Consider the following 14923-nt stretch of genomic DNA (forward strand, 5'->3'; position numbering starts at 1 on the left):
AATAATTAGCATAAAACATGGAAATAAAAATAGACACTTCTGTTTCCATCCTTAAGTATGTGAAGACAGAAGATGGAAATTTCAGATTTTCATTCTGCTCTGTGTTAAGCAAAAGCGGAAATTGTCCCAGTCTCAATACAGACAGCACATCTCACCCTAAAAAAAGAAGGTTTTTTGGGCGAATAACATCTTAGTGACATGAACCACTGCTTTTACTTTACTAGTAAAATGCACAGGAAGACTTTTTAAATGCAAGTACACTTAAGAAAAAGGAAAATTTAAAAAAAATCAAAATAAATAAATAAAAAGATAATAAGTTGTTCCTGTACTTTGCTGCCAAAATCCACATTCAGGATTTCATCCTTTCTCACTGTAATTAAGGATCTCTCTAGCCTGTAAGACTGTCAGTTTACTTAATGCTCAGAAATCTGTGTCACAGCATTTATTAGAGAAACAGAGATATCTGCATTCAGGATCTGGCAGGGAAAGTGCAGGTCAGTTCTGTTTTAAAATTAGAAATTATCTGTAAACCCCTACACAGCTCTGTTCCTGAGGAGAAAAAGTGTTCAAACTCACAAAAATGGAAAGGATCCTTGATTCTTTGATTCTGGCTCTGGATTTGGGATGGGAATGAAGTATGTGGAGGCCTGGGGTCACTGTCCCTCCTCCCACTCCAGATTTCCAAACCCCACATTAAGGAACGAAAGGGAAGATGAAGGGCATTGGGGCTTGCAAGCACAGCACTGTCTCCTTCCACACTCCTCAAAAGCAAAGCTGAGGGGATTTCATCCTCTCCACCCACTGAGGGGAGGAGAGAAATGGACCATAGAAATTAGAACTGGGAAAGACCACTAAGTCATCCAGTCCATTTCCCTGCAAGCACAAGATTGTTCCCTGTCGTGTGTTCCCAAGTGCTTTTGCCAGACTAGATTTGAATTAATCAATTAACAGTGGGGTTTTCAACACTACCTTGGGAAAACATTCTATTCTAACAGATCTCGTTGTTAATAATTCTCGTCAGTTATACAGCCTGACTTTTGTGTTATTTCATCCCAAGTCCTTAGTTCCACTCCTCTAAATTTAGTACCCATCTCTATCCCTTTGCAGGTTTGCAAAGGTTTACACCTTTCAGATACTTGGAGGTGCTTATACCACCTTCAGAGGTGTTGCTTACTAAAGCTTTATGTATTTACTCTGTGAGCTCTTTCCTGCTGGGTCACTCTTCTCTGCAGCTCTCAGCACTTTTCCCTCTGTTTTCTGCTTTATCTCCACTTTGGCAACCTCCTCTCCATTCTTTTCTTGGCTGGGAAACCCTCTCCGTGAATGAGACTTACTGGAAAGACCTGCATAGAAAGGTCTTGAAAAATGGATGAGAACAAGAGTCCTTTTTCAGGCATCCTGTGATGTGATCAAGCAATATAAAAATTAATTTGTGTCAGAAAGAGATATTTTTTTTTCTGGAAGAAGTGTATTTGGAATTTGTTCACAAAGAAACACCCCATGGTATTGGAGGAAGTTTACTGTTCCTGGCTGTGAAAGAGGAGCCATGGCCACTCTCAGACAATACCTTGTACAGAGGGATCAGAGCTCAGGGGAGAAAGGGCTGTGCCTCTGCTCCTGCCCGTTCACTACCAAAGGTGAAGAGGACTGCAGAGAAAAAACTTCCCTAGGCAGAGCAGTCAGAGGAGAATTACTCAAGACATTAATGAAAGAAGAAAATACAAGGCCCTGAGAGGTTTCCTCTACACCCTCTCTTTCCACAGAAATGCAGTATAGTAACTTTCACATAACCCACAGTTAGACACCAGGAAAAGAAATCCCTGAACAACTCCAGAATTTCTAAGACTATTTTCCATTTATACACCTAAATATCTTTAGCTTCACTGCTAGCAAGTTCTTTATTCCTAATATTTGCTAGCTGTGTATTTGTCTTTTGTTCAGACTTCTGCTATTACATTTCATAAGCAGTTAACATTCCTCTTCCTTCCCATTTTTTGGTCAGCTTTACATCAGCTGCTCCCACCCATCTCAGTGCTGCTCTGCAGGACACCCAGTGGCCAGCTATGGGATTTAAGCAAGGTGCTCACCATGTCCCAGCGTCCCGTTTGTCACTAAAACGATCACAATCATCACCACTGGTACAGCAGAATATAAAGAGAAAAAAATTAACTTCAGCAGAGTCTTTATGTCTGGCAGATACATGCATACTGTTAACAGCTATATGCATATTGTTAATCATGCCTGCTGTACACAGTTCTCTTATGGCCTCATTTTTTTTAATTTTTTGTTTTTATTTTTGGAGTTGTGAATATGGTTTTGCTCTCCATACAGAGCTGGAGGCAGCAGAGCTCCCTGGGTCAGGAGTGTATGTTCTACATTGAAATAGAAGGGCAGAGTAAACCATGCCACGCACCCAGGTCCCTCGATCCTCAGCTCCCCCCTTGCACGTGCATCTTGACTTTACACCTTTGAAACCTGAGAAAAGAGGGGGGTGTAAATGCACCACCAAGTTACAAGGCAAAAGGACTGATGGACCTGGGTAAACACATCTCTCACTTCTAACCATGGACCTACCCCAGTGCAAGCATTAACAAACAGGGAAAATGGTTTCAACTTAATTCCTGAAAAAAAAATATGTCATTTTCCTGCTTTTTTTCAGGGAGGAAACAGGGAGAAGAGCTCTTTATCTCTTTCGCAGAAGTATTTTGCTTGGGATATTGTGCCCTCTCAGGGTGGCAAGGGCAGCCTGCAGCCTGGCAGTGAAGTTCCCTGCAGGACTTTGCACCAGCTAAGGGACCCGCCTTGGGACAATGGGGTCCAGGACTGTGCCCACTGCCTGTCCCCACAGGCAGCTTTCCCAGCACTACTTCCCTTTCATGTCTTGACTCTCTCTTATTGCAAAGTTAAAGCCATCCCAAGGACATGCTAGAGCTGCAAAGGAAGAAAATAACAGAAAACAGTGCAGGACTTGTCAGTATCAAGAAATTTTCCTTCCCTAAACAACCTTGAAATGGAAACCTGAACTAATTCAGCTATGAGTAGAGAGTATAAAAGCCCTCCTCTGTGATCAGAGCTCTGTTAAGCTGCCTTGAAAGTTATTCCAAATACATTATTTTTTTTTGCAGATAACAATATAGAAACCTTTGACTGATTTGTTAAAAAAAGGTAAAACAAAAAGAGCATAAAATTATTGCTTATCAGACAAAGAAGAAGCATCATTTAAAAGAACATGAAATTGTACACCATGAATTATTCACAAGGGATGATGTTACACTATTATTATTTCTGGCTTTCCTTTTTACTATGTAGGATTTTGCGTTAGTTGTCTCCAACCCAATAAAAGAGGTGGAGGTTTTTTAAATAATCAATCCTGATTTTTTAATATTTTTTTTTTCTAATTTAAAATTAATATATCCCAAACAGTCAGTTGTCTTCATCATGTCGTGTTGAAAAAGAAAGACTTCATTATGGCTGGCAGTATCTAAAACTTGCAGCAAAATGCATGCAGCACCAATGCTGACTGGTGTTCCTCTGCATGTTGTGCCAGCTCCTGAGAAGCCAAAGTGTGATCCCAGTTGTATGCTGGCATTAGCAGTTGCAAACTCCATCCTGTTCAATGTGCATTAAGACCAGTGGATTTCATAGCTCTCCTGCATACAGCCATGTGATTCAGCTTTCCGATTGCAACGTAACAGTCTACACCTCTTGCAATTACCTAGTGATTTTTATTTTCCTTTTCCAATACATGAATATTCAGAGCTATAAATTCTGTATGATAGAAGGTGTAATGATCATAGCACACTAGAAGTGAAAGTAACTCTATTGAAGTCAGTTGAAACATCGATTAGACTAGCCAAAACTCTCAGGCTTTATTAGTAGAGCTGTGCCTTGTGGCAGATGGGTATAGACAGTTTGTGTTTATGGCCATGACTTACTTAAAAGCACAGCTCATATCTGTAGTCTATAAGATGTCAGTCAGATCTCCAGATCCAGCTTATTTGCTCAGCAAACCTTCATTTTTTCTTGATTACTGTCTCTTCTCTCAGCACCTTTCCAAATCATTTCTATTGCAAGCCCTGGGCTGCAGGACTGCTGTTTTGGGAGATCACGTAGGGCAGACAGCATTGTTTGCTTAATGTGTGTTATAGCCCAGCTCAAGGCAATCTGACCTGCCATAAATATATTGACATTAACACAAACAATTACCCTTAATTGTTGTGGAGAAAAAACAGGAAGATTAAACATCAAGAAAAAAAAACCATGCAAAAGCCATCTTCCAGTCTGGGGGGCTTTGATTCACACATGGTATTTCATTACTTGTAATAAGAGAAATCTTACCACAAGCAACTGTCTGCAGTGTAGAAAGCTGTCCTGCTGCTGGCTATCTACAGGTCTTCAGAGTTCATCAAGAGAAGCTGGCAATACCAAGGTGTAATACAAACTATCCAAAAGCAAATACCTAAAATAGGCTAGATGAATCACCTCACAGGAAGGCTCCTCTCCTTTAACTATAAAGAGTCTACAGCAATTAGCTCAGCTGCAGATACCTCCACTCTGATTATCCAGAACAGCTGAGATGAATCCCACCGCTGGTGTTAGCAAACTGAAACAGCTTGTAATATATCTCTTTTTCTTTTCAATGGCTGAGATATGATGCGAAATTCTGGACTATCACTGATACACAAAAAATGAAGTGGGGGTCAAGGTTCCCCCTGCTGGGCTTTAAGAGAAGATCCCTGCCAACTGGACCCTGAGGAGGGTCTCAGGCTTTTAGCAGAGCACCAGAAAGTCTCATTACTTCACCAGATCATTAGGCTGAATCTGTGATCAAAGACAGCGTGTCATTTATGGGTACATTTTTATTCTATAATACAACTCATTAATTGGCAGAATTTTTAAAAATAAAACATAGTGAATTCCCTTCCCACTCTCCTGGCTGTCCCTGTTAACACGACATTGAGCAGGATCCAGCCAGAATGCTGACACAGCTCCCCAATTTCCTTTCCCCTGCTCCATTTCCTTTTCAAATTGAAAACTATTACGAGTCTTTAGGCAAATAATAGAAACCTAAGCAGGTGCCCGTTATAAATCGTTCACTAGTTACTTTTAACCTAATGTCTCCTCAAACATTGCTTCACAGAAGGCAGCAAGGGAGAGAAATGCCTCATGAACTCTGACAATCAGTGGGTCAGGAGTTAACCTCATAATAATGTAGCCCATTTCTTCTTGTTTGTCAAATGACCTGAGCACAGTCAGGTCTTTCATCTGAGATTGGTCTCTCTCCATAAGAACAGGGCTCTTACCAAGAGCAATCGTTGTATAGGATCACACCCTCTATGCCTCTAAGACAGGAAGGTGGCATGTGGCTGCTGGTACCAGCTGAGAATTTTGCCACACTGAACACCACCACTTTCCCAGGCATAACTTGATGGTGTGCTCGGTCTAGATCTGCCTCATGTCTGAGGTAAAATAAATCAATGTTTAGGAGGTAGCTTGACATTCAGAAATAGAAATCACTTGAGAAAAGTGAAGGATTCTGCAGGCAAAATAACACAGGAAGTAAACATTAATAATGAGAGCTAGTAATGACTGTTTTTATGCAAAATAGACAAATGTACAAAAGTGCCTATTAATTCTGAATCACTGCAGCAAGTATCTAGGCTCAAGAGTTGAAAATGCTGCCTAAAATGCCAATGTGATCAGTCAATGTTAAAATTCGCCTTCATCAACTAGGCATCATGTGTCTTCTTCTCAAAGACAATCTCCTCCTATGTTCACTGTCAATAATATCAAGCATTTTACAGAGGATAAACCTTCAATGTTACATATATACAAAACAAGGCATGCAAGAGGACAATCTGCTAGCATATATGCTCCTGAACACATCAACTGTCAGGTTCTCGGAAGTGTTTCTCATGTTGGGTGCCCTCACATGCAGCATTGAATGCTGCTACATTGGTCACAGATCACTTTTCCTGTTTGGCTCCCCAGTGAGGTGTAAATATTTCAGAGCTAATGCATAAATCATGTACACCTGTGGCTCTGAGTGCCATAGCAGTGAGACATACTCTTGGGTACTTCTGAGCATGGAGGAACATGGATTATTTTCTGTAATTGCAAATGGAAAATACATGGAGATTTTTGAAGGTTTAACACCTAAGACTAGTTCTGCAGATTTTTGGAAATCACTGTCTCCAGCACCAGTCAACATCTAAGGGATGTTCTGTCAACACGTGCACCTTGTCAGGACTGGAAGATACCCCAGACTGTGTCCACATGTGACCACCCACTGCAGCCCCATATGACTGAAGCCAACATAAGAATTGTTTCACCCAGAAATTGACATCCCAAGCACACGTGTTACTGTGCGGGTGGACAGCAAACAATATCAGAGGGATTCACACTATTTCTACATAAATAGGTGATGAGTACCTTTGTGTTTCATTTGTGAATAAATCCAGACCTTACAAAAAATGTGAGTTTGATCATCATCTTACACTCATACTAGAGGAGAGAAAGAGTTAAGATTATTTATGGATAAAATGTTTGAAATAATAAAAGGCATCGCACCATGCACTGTGCTGACTGGGAGGGGTGAGTAAGGTATAGCTCCTGGAGAGCAGGAGAGCAGGAAGGCTTCCCCACACAGTTTGCTCTGAATTTGCAAAGACTGATGCCTTGACTGCAAGTTGAAGGAGGAGATGGGGAGGCAGATTAGGGGAATGTTAATGTAAGGAGAAAGAAGCAACCAGTCTCCTTGCCCTGAGGAGTGCTGACTGAGATCCTCAGGCGCAGACAGAGAGACTCATGGGTTCCTGAACAAGGGAATTGCCTCCTGGTGTACTCCTGATCTGCTGAGGAAAATAATAGAACAAAAAAAATAGCTGATTCTTATAATGGACCTTCCAACTAAAGAATATACTATTTACTGTTGAGGAAAGTATACGCTACTTTTGAGATGCTGAATGAAACTCAAACAGCTCTGTTGTAGGCAGAGCCCCATGGAATGTTTGGTGCTAACCCATATGAAAGACTCAGTCAACTAGACAGACGTGTCTGATCTAAGATACCTATTATCTTTCTCATTAAAACAGTGACCCTAAAGCAAAGTGACATCAAAACAACCCTAATGTACAGTGTATAAACACCTTTCTCTGTAGGGAAAATTTCCTTTCCCCTGCTCCATTTCCTTTTCAAATTGAAAACTATTACGAGTCTTTAGGCAAATAATAGAAACCTAAGCAGGTGCCCGTTATAAATCGTTCACTAGTTACTTTTAACCTAATGTCTCCTCAAACATTGCTTCACAGAAGGCAGCAAGGGAGAGAAATGCCTCATGAACTCTGACAATCAGTGGGTCAGGAGTTAACCTCATAATAATGTAGCCCATTTCTTCTTGTTTGTCAAATGACCTGAGCACAGTCAGGTCTTTCATCTGAGATTGGTCTCTCTCCATAAGAACAGGGCTCTTACCAAGAGCAATCGTTGTATAGGATCACACCCTCTATGCCTCTAAGACAGGAAGGTGGCATGTGGCTGCTGGTACCAGCTGAGAATTTTGCCACACTGAACACCACCACTTTCCCAGGCATAACTTGATGGTGTGCTCGGTCTAGATCTGCCTCATGTCTGAGGTAAAATAAATCAATGTTTAGGAGGTAGCTTGACATTCAGAAATAGAAATCACTTGAGAAAAGTGAAGGATTCTGCAGGCAAAATAACACAGGAAGTAAACATTAATAATGAGAGCTAGTAATGACTGTTTTTATGCAAAATAGACAAATGTACAAAAGTGCCTATTAATTCTGAATCACTGCAGCAAGTATCTAGGCTCAAGAGTTGAAAATGCTGCCTAAAATGCCAATGTGATCAGTCAATGTTAAAATTCGCCTTCATCAACTAGGCATCATGTGTCTTCTTCTCAAAGACAATCTCCTCCTATGTTCACTGTCAATAATATCAAGCATTTTACAGAGGATAAACCTTCAATGTTACATATATACAAAACAAGGCATGCAAGAGGACAATCTGCTAGCATATATGCTCCTGAACACATCAACTGTCAGGTTCTCGGAAGTGTTTCTCATGTTGGGTGTCCTCACATGCAGCATTGAATGCTGCTACATTGGTCACAGATCACTTTTCCTGTTTGGCTCCCCAGTGAGGTGTAAATATTTCAGAGCTAATGCATAAATCATGTACACCTGTGGCTCTGAGTGCCATAGCAGTGAGACATACTCTTGGGTACTTCTGAGCATGGAGGAACATGGATTATTTTCTGTAATTGCAAATGGAAAATACATGGAGATTTTTGAAGGTTTAACACCTAAGACTAGTTCTGCAGATTTTTGGAAATCACTGTCTCCAGCACCAGTCAACATCTAAGGGATGTTCTGTCAACACGTGCACCTTGTCAGGACTGGAAGATACCCCAGACTGTGTCCACATGTGACCACCCACTGCAGCCCCATATGACTGAAGCCAACATAAGAATTGTTTCACCCAGAAATTGACATCCCAAGCACACGTGTTACTGTGCGGGTGGACAGCAAACAATATCAGAGGGATTCACACTATTTCTACATAAATAGGTGATGAGTACCTTTGTGTTTCATTTGTGAATAAATCCAGACCTTACAAAAAATGTGAGTTTGATCATCATCTTACACTCATACTAGAGGAGAGAAAGAGTTAAGATTATTTATGGATAAAATGTTTGAAATAATAAAAGGCATCGCACCATGCACTGTGCTGACTGGGAGGGGTGAGTAAGGTATAGCTCCTGGAGAGCAGGAGAGCAGGAAGGCTTCCCCACACAGTTTGCTCTGAATTTGCAAAGACTGATGCCTTGACTGCAAGTTGAAGGAGGAGATGGGGAGGCAGATTAGGGGAATGTTAATGTAAGGAGAAAGAAGCAACCAGTCTCCTTGCCCTGAGGAGTGCTGACTGAGATCCTCAGGCGCAGACAGAGAGACTCATGGGTTCCTGAACAAGGGAATTGCCTCCTGGTGTACTCCTGATCTGCTGAGGAAAATAATAGAACAAAAAAAATAGCTGATTCTTATAATGGACCTTCCAACTAAAGAATATACTATTTACTGTTGAGGAAAGTATACGCTACTTTTGAGATGCTGAATGAAACTCAAACAGCTCTGTTGTAGGCAGAGCCCCATGGAATGTTTGGTGCTAACCCATATGAAAGACTCAGTCAACTAGACAGACGTGTCTGATCTAAGATACCTATTATCTTTCTCATTAAAACAGTGACCCTAAAGCAAAGTGACATCAAAACAACCCTAATGTACAGTGTATAAACACCTTTCTCTGTAGGGAAGGGAAAGAAGTCATTTTTACACCTAAACTTTTAATCTAGTAACAAAACTGGAATAAGCACAAACACTTTGTGCGCATTTCTCTGCTGTATTCTCACATGTTCCCATTTCACTTCTCTATGATTCTAAAATTCTCTACATTGCCAGCTCTTCTTTTTTTTTTTTTTCATAAACACTCCCAAACACTTTTCTAAGGACACATTTATAGTAACAAATAGAGGTTAGACTTCCAACACAAGCATGCAGTGATGTGTACTTTGTCACTAGTACCCACAACAACTTCTGTATGAGATGGTCAAAACCAGGGGGTCAGTGTGATTAACTGAATTTTTCACACTATTTATACCTCACCTACAAATATTGCAGTGCTGCAATGACACAATACTACTAAACCTTTTGGATTTATGATGTTGTTATGCAACCTATCATATAGGCATGAGATTATTTTGGTATGTTTTGCTATTATATAAAATAAACATAGCAACAGGGCTACAGCATGTCATCCACCGCTAGTCCCAGTGCTACGTAGAGATTATGAAGTATTATTGGTCCTGTTTACTAACTGGGAAATCACTGGCAGCACTAGCCTTTTATATTTAAAATATAGTTTCCTTCTCCATTCTGCTGTTTTCACGCATTACCAGTGGATCTTATGAGATAATATGGCCCCAAAAACAGTGCTTCCAACCAAAAATATCTCTGCAATTGTTTTGCTTCTTCTGCCACTCAACAGGCTTCATCATAAGAAAGAAACTGTATTGTTCAACCTACAAAGTAATTCCTAAAGCATTTCTACAGCTAAAGTAACATCATAGGAACAGCATCACTACGGCCCATGGAGAGATTGTTTCCATTCGCCCTAGGAATACTTGCAGCCTCAGACCTCTCTTAGTCAAACACAGTCCAACACTCTTAGATTACTTTGTCACATCTAAAGAAAGCACCTATCAACCAGAAAAGTCATTTTTCCCAAGAGCTGCTCTTTTGTCTTTTGGTATTCAGAGAGAGGCATCCTGAAATGTGCTGTTCAAGAGATTATTTCAGTTTGGGCTCATTTCATTTTTAACTCTTCTTTGAAATCATCCACAGCACTGAATGAGCCACCTTTTAGAGTGAAACTCAGGTCCTCTTGAAGTCTGTAAGCACTTTGCCACTGACTCCAAAGGAATCAGGATTTAACTCTAGAAAGTGCTCATCTAGACCGAGAAAGGCATGTCTTTCAATTGCCATCACAATTATCTGGAGAGGAAAAGGAGGAACAAAGCTGGTCTCACTGGTGAAACTCCATCCCTGGACCACAGTGAATAAAGCACAGAGGTAGATGTTCTTGGAGAAATAAAAAGGAAACAGGACTGGAAGTCATATCTGTTCATTCTCTGAGATTTGTAAAGAGCAGCTCCAGAAGTGTTACTTGCATTTTATTTAGTGCTTATAATGCGACAGCAATGAAACCTAACATTACAGGGAGTGTATGCTCCCGCCAGAAAATGTCTTCAACAGCTCATAAAAACCTGGCCATTTATCAGCACTGCAGGAGATCTTTATTACCTCTCTACAGCATGTGCTCTCCTATGATGTAGTTATTGATTTAACAAGCAAACTTCATGGCAAGCTTTTATCTTGGAATTAGCAGCAAGACTGAAATAGAGCTCTTATTATTCTAATAACACAGAGATGTGAGATTCCTGCGTATTCCAAAGGCCATATCATCACCTTTACAAGCACCCCATTAAGGCTGCCTGGGCTGCCACATCAAAGCCTGGGCTGTGATATCTTTAACAATTATGATACCATACTCAATTTCACTATCCTTTTGTTTTTCTTCTTTCAGGTTTGGACATCAGGCAAGCTCAGGTTATTGTGCTGTCGTCAGGTACCAAATGTATAAATGGGGAATACATTAATGACCAAGGGCTTGCGGTCAATGACTGCCATGCAGAAATTGTGGCAAGAAGGGCATTTGTTCACTTCCTCTACTCACAGCTGGAGCTACACTTAAGGTAACTGAATTCTGTTGATGCTTGGGTAATGTTATATGGCCTTCAGTGGAACAGATCCATCCTTCAGACATGTGAACTGCATGTTTCTTTACGTTGTTGTTTCTGAGTTCTTGACTGAAGAAGGACCACTCCACTGCAGAGTAAAAATGAGTTAGATAGTCTAAGAGTGTTGGGTCACGAGCTCCTTAACTTCAGCTGATTTTGTTTCAGTAGCTATTAGATATGACTCATAAAGTTAGGTTTTATGAAGCCTGATGATTTTGTACAAATCTTTACATGCAGCCTTATTAGTATCATTCACTGGCCAAAGACTGGAAGAGGGTCATTTTGCTCACTGCAGCCATTTTCCTGCCTTCCTTGCTGCTACTGAAATAATTCTAAGAAGTGATTTATAGATCATTAATGCCTTCATTGACTCACTAGAGAACCAATAAGTGTTAACAGTACAGTAAACTTTGTGCCAAAGTGCAAGATGCTATCACTCATGCCTTCTTTATGATGTTTTAAAATGTTATAGCATGTAGAGTCATTACAGAGGAATTATAGTTCCCATCTTCAGCCAAACCCACCTTGTTACCATTTAAATTGTTAATGGGTCATGCACTTCCTGGAAGCTGGTAATGAGCTGGGTACCACAGAGTTCTATCCTGGGACCTCGTTAATCATGACTATCAACAATCTGGAAAAGGCTATGCAGTGCTTGCTTGTAAGCTTCACAGAGGACACCAAATTGTGGGGATGACTAGTTAGTATGTTTGAGGGCTGTGCTGCTATCCAGACAGGCTGCAGGACGGGCCAGCAGGGACTTTGACAGAAAACTCAGCAAAGACAAATGGAAAGTCTCACACTGAGGAGGAAAGGATAACGTGCAACAACACACGTGGGAGCCTTACTGGCTCTGCTGAAAAGGGACAAGGTGTGTAGGCAAACACTAAGCTGAACGTGAGACAGTAGGATGTCTGGCAGCAAAGAGGCTCAACTGGATCCTGGCCTGTGTGAAGAATCAGTCAAGGGATGTGATCATCTCCCACAACTCAGCACTCATACACATCTACAATACCATGTGCAGTTTGGCACCCCCTGGTACAAGAAGAACATCAGCCATTGGCAGGAGGTTCCACAGAGGCTACCAGGACGCTCAGGGGCCAGAGCACCTGGGCTGTGTGGAGGGGCTGAGGGAGTTGGGCCTGTTCAGCCTGGAGATGGGGTGGTGAGCCCATCAGAACATTTGTCAAAAATACAGTGGAGCTGGCATCTTTACCAAGGCAAAGAAGAGGACAGACAACAGGCACACACTGAAACAAGGGAAGCTCAGCCTGAATATTAGGACTAACTATCCCCATGGGAATAGGCAAGCAATAGAACAGCTCACCCAGCAGGGTTGTGCAGTCTGTGGATAAAGCCCTGAGCAGCCTAGCAAACTGCTTTGAGCCAGAGGCTGAGCTAGACACCTGATGTCCTTTCCAGCCTGAATTTTCATGTGATTTTGTGAAAACCAAGCAGATGTGTAGCTGAGGTGACATTTATTATATGGAAAAACCAAGAAAGGAAGCAAAAAACCCTTATTTATAGATCATTCTTCTGCCCTCCGTTTTTGCTTGCATTTTCATGTACTTTTCTTTGAAGAGAAACTTCAGTGCAAAAAATCCCTTTGACTTCAAAAAGGTTTGCATCAGGTCACAGACACAAGGATTAGCCTGAGCAGAAATGTGTGTTCTTTTCAGCACCTATGATACTGTGGCACCAAAGCAATGGTGACATGAATAATGGTTATTTCCACTTCAGGCTGGGGTTGAAGGCAAGAGAATATACTGAGTAGATGAGCTTGGCTAACAAAGGGGGACAAGAACCTTGAAGGGTTTAATCAAAAACAATATTCTCTCTGTTTCAATCTGAATTGCTTTCAAGTTTACATTAAATTATTATGTTTTCAGCAGTGTAGCAGCCCTAGTACTTGCTTTGTGCTACGGTCTCTTGGGAAGCAAGTGCTACCACTGCATTTTAAACTATTGTATTGATCTACCTCCCTAACATGTTCAGTCATATTATTTTATTTGGATCAATGTTAACAGTCTATTGCAGAGAATCCTCAGTGCAGCACAAGCTTGGTTCACAATAACTTCAAATCACTCTGTTCAGCCAAGAGCAGACACCACTGTTTCTCTGACCAGCACACATGATTAAAATCTCAACCAAAATTGTGAAGGCTAAACACCTTTGAAAGACAGAGATGAAGATATTGTAAAAGCAGATTTTGCTTTCTTGAAGTCTGTGGGGAAGCAAAACTCTGTGTTATAATTTATTATTCAATTCTAGCATTTATTGCTACATTCAGTTTTATGCCATTATTGGGAGCTTCGTCATGTGGCAAGAGAACGGGTATTCAAAATGAAATTAAAAATGTGCTTTCTATACCTTGAAGTCACATTTACACCTTTTTGTCTAGAAAAAGACAACTCCCACTAGCAGGGAAATCACATGGTGCCTCTGCATAGCTAAAATGACAGGGTTTTTAGGACAAACACATTAACTCAGCTCTCCTGGCACTCTATACACCAGCTCCTCACGCTTGGGGGTAATACAAATGTGGCTTCTGCATTGTTATGCATTTGCATTAACATAGTCCAAATTAAAGTCCTCCTACAGGCCAGAAACCTGTTGTTCAAAGTCATATATGAACTGAGACAAAAAAAGATGGCTCCCTAACCCAAATAATTAATGAAAGCACACATCTTGCCTCAAAGACCTTAAGTTTTCTATCCCTACCTATGGAACAGACAAGTTTGTTCTATGGGGAGTACTCCCTATTTTCCACAAATCTTTCTCCGAACAATCTTCCTCTACCTGCTTAAATAGATCTTTGCAGCCTGATTTCAAACTTCAGGAATTTCCAACACAAGACTGTCCTTGAACAGGAACCATTTCTCCAGAATTTACAAAGGCTGCCATTTACCTTAGTGAAAGCAAAACACATACTTGCCCTAGTGAAGGCTTCAAAGAGCAGGGAGAAGGAGAATTGCCCTTGAAGAAAGCAAGGGCCAGGATGGAGAATTAATGGACAGGAGAGATGGATTAACTGAGTTGAATACACTTCTTTCCATCTCACCTTACTTGAGATGTCTAAAATTAGGCATTTAGTTCATTGAGCATGAACTAGAACCCCAAGAGATGGAGAAAGATGGACATCTCTGGACTGGGACTCAGCAGATTTGTTCCAGTATCTCTTTGGGGTGAGATGACTTGCCATGTACTGTGGCAACTTTTTTCTGTTTCTATAAAGAAAGCATAGGGTGACTACTTCAAAGATTTAAACTGTAGAACAATCCCATCTAAAATCCAAAGTTGCATCATTATGTACTTTTTTGGTTTTTTCCTTTTCTTCATATTGCTAAATGTTAGAGGTGTGACTTTCCTGACTTTTCTTGGGAGAGTTCCAGAATGGGAACTTTGTCCTCACTAAGAAATAAGTGACAAATACTTCAAAAGGAAACCTTCTTTCAACAATTCATTGGCCAGAACTTGAGTTAAGTAAAAGCTAAAAGAACAACTAGAACCTGACAGCTTCCTACCAGTCTGGTTAAAACCCTTACC

At 40.8% G+C, this 14923-nt stretch overlaps 1 protein-coding gene across 1 annotated transcript in view; it reads left to right on the top strand.

The window, feature by feature from the left end:
* Positions 1-14923, top strand: part of ADARB2 (adenosine deaminase, RNA-specific, B2 (non-functional)) — a gene marked incomplete at its 5' end in the record, with an annotated part of 117790 nt that overhangs the window by 65593 nt on the left and 37274 nt on the right. The window contains one exon of the mRNA XM_010006999.1: positions 11164-11332. Coding sequence (XP_010005301.1) covers positions 11164-11332 — 169 coding nt within the window. The remainder of the gene's footprint in view (positions 1-11163; positions 11333-14923) is intronic.

This window comes from Chaetura pelagica, unplaced genomic scaffold (assembly GCF_000747805.2).
Source record: "Chaetura pelagica isolate M959 unplaced genomic scaffold, ChaPel_1.0 scaffold17, whole genome shotgun sequence".
In the NCBI taxonomy this organism is placed as follows: Eukaryota; Metazoa; Chordata; class Aves; order Apodiformes; family Apodidae; genus Chaetura; species Chaetura pelagica.